The sequence below is a fragment of the Rhinatrema bivittatum genome, chromosome 16 (genome assembly GCF_901001135.1).
Source record: "Rhinatrema bivittatum chromosome 16, aRhiBiv1.1, whole genome shotgun sequence".
Lineage (NCBI taxonomy): Eukaryota > Metazoa > Chordata > Amphibia > Gymnophiona > Rhinatrematidae > Rhinatrema > Rhinatrema bivittatum.
The window spans coordinates 55,373,742-55,380,789 of NC_042630.1; the positions used below are offsets into that span (position 1 = coordinate 55,373,742).

At 41.6% G+C, this 7,048-nt stretch overlaps 1 protein-coding gene across 1 annotated transcript; it reads left to right on the forward strand.

Moving 5' to 3' along the window:
- Positions 1 to 5,718: 5,718 nt before the first annotated feature.
- LOC115077699 (vomeronasal type-2 receptor 26-like) lies at positions 5,719 to 6,621 on the forward strand. The gene has a single exon (XM_029579990.1). The coding sequence runs from the start codon at positions 5,719 to 5,721 to the stop codon at positions 6,619 to 6,621; it is 903 nt and encodes a 300-aa protein (XP_029435850.1).
- Positions 6,622 to 7,048: the final 427 nt, after the last annotated feature.

The window sequence follows — 7,048 nt, forward strand, 5'->3', positions numbered from 1 at the left end:
AAATTGCAGGAAGACCTTGTGAGACTGGAAAATTGGGCATCCAAATGGCAGATGAAATTTAATGTGGATAAGTGCAAGGTGATGCATATAGGGAAAAATAACCCATGCTATAATTACACAATGTTGGGTTCCATATTAGGTGCTACAACTCAATTTATTTTTATTTATTTATTTATGAACTTTTAATATACCGATATTCGTAGGTCACATCATACCGGTTCACAATAAACTCATGGAAAAAGGAAATAGAAATTACAAATAACCGGGGAAGGGGAAGGGGAGCAGAGGAGGAAAAGGGGAGAGGGGGGGGGAGGGGAGATAGCTAGAGCCTGAGGGGCACGAAGAGCAAGAGTAGGAGAGAAGGATATAAAAGTAGATAGGAACTGAGATAACGGTCTTAACAATATTCTTACTGGAATAATAGCATTAATAAAATATTTACAATTCAGTTGTTTGCAGAGTTAACATTCACTTGGTGGGAAGTGAGGTAGGACGGGGGTGGCGGAGAGGGGGGGCAGGGGGGGTTAGGTTTGGTTAGGGTCGGGGTAGGCCTGCAGAAAGAGCCATGTTTTGATGCCTTTTTTGAAGTTAAGTAAGGAGGGTTCGAGACGGAGAGAGGTGGGGAGTGAGTTCCATAGGGTGGAACCCGCTATGGTAAATGCTCTGTCTCTGGTGGAGGCGAGGTGTGCAATTTTGAGTGGTGGGGTGTGGAGGGTGCCAGCTAAGGTGGCTCTGGAAGGGCGATTGGAATCACGGAAACGTGGCATTTCCTTGAGCCAGGAGGGGTTGTTGCTATAGAGTACATTGTGGAGAACAGTGAGGGTTTTGTATTTTATGCGGAAGGGGATGGGGAGCCAATGCAGATCCTTTAGGACTGGTGTGATATGTTCTCTTTTTCGGGTGTCGGTGATTATTCTTGCCATGGAGTTTTGTAGTATTTGTAAGGGTTTGATGGTAGAGAAAGGGAGGCCTATGAGGAGGGAGTTGCAGTAGTCCAATTTCGATAGAATAGTGGACTGCAAAACTAGACGGAAATCTTTGGCGTGGAGGAGGGGTTTTATTTTTTTGAGAATGTGTAGTTTAAAGAAACCCCCTTTTAGAAGTGATTTGATATGGGGTTTAAAGTTAAGGTGTTGGTCTAATATTACACCTAGATCTCTTACGGATGGTACAAGGGGGAGGCTGTGTGGCAGGGAGGGGTGGGAGGGGAGGGGGGCGTTGGATGAGGTTTGAGAAGTGAGCTCAGGATTGTTAGATATGAGGAGAAGTTCTGTTTTGGTTGTGTTGAGTGCAAGCTGGAGGTTGGTTAATAGAACGTTGATGGAGGTTAAGCAGGAGTCCCAGAATTGCAGAGTGTCTTTGATGGTTTTTTGAATGGGGATGAGGGTCTGCACATCATCCGCATACAGGAAGAAGTTGAGTCTGAGGTCAGAGAGTAGGTGGCAGAGAGGGAGGAGATAGATATTGAAGAGGGTGGAGGATAGGGAGGAACCTTGTGGAACACCTTGCATGAGGGGGATAGGTGGGGATTGAGAATGGTTAATTTTAACTAGGTATTCTCTGTGGGTGAGGAATGATGTGAACCAAGAGAGTACTGTGCCTGATATACCTATCTCTGACAACCGGGATAGAAGGATTTGGTGGTTGACAGTATCGAAGGCCGCAGATATGTCTAGGAGGGCGAGTAGATAGGAGTTTCCTTGGTCCAGGCCTATGTGAACTGTGTTAGTGATAGCTAGAAGGAGGTTTTCAGTATTACGACCTTTCCGGAAGCCAAACTGGGAAGGATGCAGGATGTTATGGTCTTCCAGATACTCGGAGAGTTGGGTATTGACTACTTTTTCGAGGATTTTCGAAACAAAAGGCAGGTTGGATATGGGCCGATAGTTGGAGGGGTCATTAGCATCTAGGGTGGGTTTTTTTAGGAGGGGCTTCACGATAGCAAGTTTAAGAGGGTCTGGGACTTTGCCCGAAGTAAGTGAGCAGTTGATCAGGTCTACGAGGAGTTTGGTTATGGAGGTGGGGATGGAGAGGAGGGTTCTAGAGGGGATGATGTCAGCAGTGTGGGAGGCGGGTTTCATCTTTTTTAGTATATTTTCTATTTCTGGTGTGGAGGTGTTGTCAAAAGTGTGAAAGGTGATTCCCTTGGTTTTGGAGGGAAAGGGAGGGGTGGCGGAGGGTTTGGAGGTGAATCGAAGGATAATATTATGAATTTTGTTTTGGAAGTAATTAGCCAATTCAGCCAACTCAAGAAAGAGATCTAGGTGTCATAGTGGATAACACATTGAAATCATCGGTTCATTGTGCTGCGGCAGTCAAAAAAGCAAACAGAATGTTGGGAATTATTAGAAAGGGAATGGTGAATAAAACGGAAAATGTCATAATGCCTCTCTATCCCTCCATGGTGAGACCGCACCTTGAATACTGTGTACAATTCTGGTCGCCGCATCTCAAAAACGATATAATTGTGATGGAGAAGGTACAGAGAAGGGCTACCAAAATGATAAGGGGAATGGAACAGCTCCCCTATGAGGAAAGACTAAAGAGGTTAGGACTTTTCAGCTTGGAGAAGAGACGACTGAGGGGGGATATGATAGAAGTGTTTAAAATCATTAGAGGTCTAGAATGGGTAGATGTGAATCGGTTATTTACTCTTTCGGATAGTAGAAAGACTAGGGGGCACTCCATGAAGTTAGCATGGGGCACATTTAAAACTAATCGGAGAAAGTTCTTTTTTACTCAACGCACAATTAAACTCTGGAATTTGTTGCCAGAGGATGTGGTTAGTGCAGTTAGTATAGCTGTGTTTAAAAAAGGATTGGATAAGTTCTTGGAGGAGAAGTCCATTACCTGCTATTAAGTTCACTTAGAGAATGGCCACTGCCATTAGCAATGCTAACATGGAATAGACTTAGTTTTTGGGTACTTGCCAGGTTCTTATGGCCTGGATTGGCCACTGTTGGAAACAGGATGCTGGGCTTGATGGACCCTTGGTCTGACCCAGTATGGCATTTTCTTATGTTCTTATGTTCTTGTCTTGCTGCTTTGCCTGTTGTGTTGCCTTCGAGGGTTCATGCATCTGTTATCAGTGCTCTCTTTTGAAGCTGTGGTGTGTTTTTGACACTCTCGCTGCTGCTTTGCGCCTCTGTTAAAGCACTCTTGCCACTCCTGGTACCCCTTTGCCCCTTTAAAGTACCTTAGGCTATTCATGCCACTTTGGTGCCACTTTGCCACAGTCTAAGTGCAATGGAGCTCTTTTCTTGTTCTCATGATCGCTCCCCAGAAATTTCATCAAAAATGATAAGAAAACCCCAATTGTGCAGCCAAAAATACGCTGCAAATACTTCCCCCATTGACTTTAATGGGACCGGAAAACGAATGCAACGTATCAATGGATCGGGAGCGTCATTGAACGAATACAACGTATTTGGGCCCTGACGAATATGAATACCGAATTGGATGAATCCGTACCCTCGGCACATCCCTAGTTCTTATCTCTGTCACGCCATTTCCCCTTTGCCCTTATTTGGTATTACTAGTCACATTTTCCCTGGTATCTATAACATTCCTGAGCCCTAAGCACATGTCCATGTCCACCACAGTGCTTGGTATCTGTGAGTTACATGGCACATAAGATTAGGGTCAGAGGCCTAGTATAAGTGTTGTTACTTCCAGAACCATTTAAACTACTTTTTCATATTAATCCTCATTGACCAGTTCAGAGTTAAGTCCACAAAACCACCCTGGTTAATAGCCTACACCCACCCAGTTACCCCAAACTAACTGGGTGATTATTTTTTTAACATTACACCTCCTCCATAGCAAAAGTAAACTTATGTAGCACTGGATCTGGGCACATGTGAAAGCATTGATGTGTATATCTCGTGGCCCCCACCCCAGAATGCCCATGCCTGGCCCAGACCATGCCTGAACCACACCCCTTTTTGAAATCAAGTGAGATATGCCTGTGGCGGGAGATGCATGCATCTGGGCAGCTTTTAAAATTTACTGGGTGTGTGTAAGCCTGACTTGTGCACATCCCCTAACTGATGCATGCACCAGGCATTTTATATCTACCTTATAGTCTTCCTTAAAAAAAAAAATCCAACAATTCCTGATCACCCCTCCTTCTCAATGGCCAACTATCTATAATCCTAAGTCACCCAAAAATTTGTGTTATTGATCATGCAGTAGATTGTATTTTTATTAAAACTTTGCTTTACTTTCTGTTCTTATTATTTTTACCTTATTTAATTTTAATTTATATTTTTAAGTTGGTTTTGTTTGATTTATAATTATTTTATTGTAAACCGCTTTGGTCAATTTTGCATTGGTAAAACGGTATATAAATATGTTAAATAAATAAATAAATAAATAAATAAATAGATACACTAATAAAAAAAAAATGTAATTGCTCCCCCTAACAACCCAATCCTTCACATTTCCTTCTAAAGAGTAGCCAATACAAAAATGCCAAAAATCTCATCTTTTGGCACTGAGTTCTTTCTCACTCCCTGCCAACACAAACTAAAGAAATAAAACAAGAAAAAGCCAATCTTCTTGTCAAATCGTCTTTCTTCCCCTATTTAAAGAATATTCCCCCTTTGCAAAAGCCTACCCATCTGTACCCCTCCAGAACTCCCCAAAATCTCATCAATCAGTGACAGCTGATAGTGATCTTGTCATATCAATGTGGGATGCCACGTCGACATGTGGATGGAGAGAATCCACCTGCTGGATCTGGTTGAATTGACTTTGAAGAATTCTGGGATGAGCTGGTGAATATCTTTAGGATGAGGAATGGATTAGATGGAGGGTTTGTCTCTCCCTCATTTCACTTCTTTAAATATCCAAGAGGGAGGATAGAGGATGTGGAAGCTGGGAGCTGGGAGCTGGAAGGGGTATATTTGAATTGTTATTGTCACATGCCTGTTGAGATAGCGAGAGATAGGAAGATCAGGTTGCAGGTAAATTCACATATTTTATATTATCAGGTATCCAGAAGGAGACAGGGGCACTGAGAGACTTTTTTTGTAAAGGGGTTTAGGAAGCGATTGCCAGACAGATTATAGCTTGCTCTTGCAGTACATAATTTTAAACAATCAAATTTAGATGGTTGTGATTTGATTACAGCTATACAGTTAGATTTGAAAACCCATCCCAGAAAGAGTTCTGACCAACCCTTTTATGTTTAACTAATGAATAATATTTTCAAAGCAGTTACACATAGAAAATTAACATATACATATGTAAGTAACTTGCATGTGCATATATGGTATATTTTGTAAGTATCCAAACAAACTCAATAGGAAGCAACATATACTAGATACATCCCTGGATTTCTAGTTATAATAGGGTGATTGCTTTTTATCATATAATTTCTCTTTTTTTCTTAAGTGTAATGTAAAGTTTCTATACTAGGAAAACTTCAGTTTGCAAAGGCTATTATATGGGAAATTATTTAAAGCATAACTCTACCAGAAAACAGGATATGTTTTGCAATGAAAGCTCAAATAAATAAACAGAGAGTCTGATGGAAAGAATTTGATAGTAGATAGATCTATAAACTATATTCTTCATGTTTCAATATTTCTTTAATTTCCATTTGGATATAATGTTGAAAATCCTTGCTCATGTTTCCCTTTTCTTAAAAACTCTGAATTTCTGGAACATGTATAAAAATAAAAAATATTGTTTTCTATAGATGCAGAGAACTGCATGAAGTGCCCTGATAATCAATGGCCCAATGAGCGGAAGGATGGGTGCATCCCAAGAGTCGTGGTCTTCCTGGCCTATGAGGAGCCCTTAGGTGCAGCTTTGGCTTCCATTGCTATTCTCTTCTCCATCATCACTGATGTAATACTGGCAATCTTTATTATATACAAGGACTCTCCCGTAGTGAAAGCCAATAATCGGAATCTCAGCTACTGCCTCCTGATCTCCCTCATGCTGTCCTTCCTCTGCTCCTTGGCATTCATTGGCCGTCCTGGAAGAGTGACCTGTCTACTCCAACAAGTTGCTTTTGGGATCATTTTTACAATTTCAGTTTCTTCTGTTCTAGCAAAAACCATCACTGTTGTCATTGCCTTCAATGCCACCAAGCCCAGCAGCAAGCTAAGGAAGTGGGCAGGGACAAGAATCTCCATCTCTCTAATCCTTCTATGCTGCTTGGTTCAAGTTGTGATATGCATTGCATGGCTGCTCATCTCTCCTCCATTCCCAGACTATGACATAAAGTCTGAACCTGGGAAGATGATCCTACAGTGTAACGAGGGGTCCACCATTGCATTTTATAGTGTGATTGGGTACATTGGCTTCCTGGCTCTTTTAAGTTTCATTGTGACTTTTCTGGCAAGGAAATTGCCTGACAGTTTTAATGAAGCCCAGTTTATCACCTTCAGCATGCTGGTGTTCTGCAGTGTTTGGGTCTCCTTCATCCCAGCGTACCTGAGCACCAAGGGCAAATACATGGTGGCTGTGGAGATCTTTGCCATTCTGGCTTCCAGTGCTGGACTGCTGGGCTGTATCTTCATCCCCAAGTGCTACATTATTCTGATCAGGCCAGACCTAAATACAAGGGAGCATTTAATTGGAAAACAATATTCTAAGAGAGCTAAATGACAAAGGATTTCTTCCAAATGACTTTTGTGTTTATATCCCCTTAAACTACGAGAATTGCTTTCTAATTTCATCAAAGTAATTTTAATTTGCAATCAATGTATCTTTGATTTTCCACATGAGGAATGCACTTCTGCTATTTGAATCTATTTTCTGTCTGTCTACATCAGGAATAATATTTTGAGATGGGTGGAAACAGGACAACTTGTTTGAGAGGCTAGAATAGTTTGTAAAACAGATTTCATAAAGGATTTCACTGGATTTCATATTCTGTTCACTAGGCCTATATTCACTAGGCCACGCCATATCCCTGGAAAAATGTGGTTTTGATCCACTCCTGTATAAACAACTCCCTCTCCCAGATCCACTTGTGGGCTGACAGGGCCAGACTGTGTTTGGGAATTGTTAGGGAAGATAATCCAGCTTGATT

Bases quoted from the DNA above. Each gene is read 5' to 3' on its own strand.
- LOC115077699 (XM_029579990.1), top strand. From the start codon at position 5,719: ATGAAGTGCCCTGATAATCAATGGCCCAATGAGCGGAAGGATGGGTGC.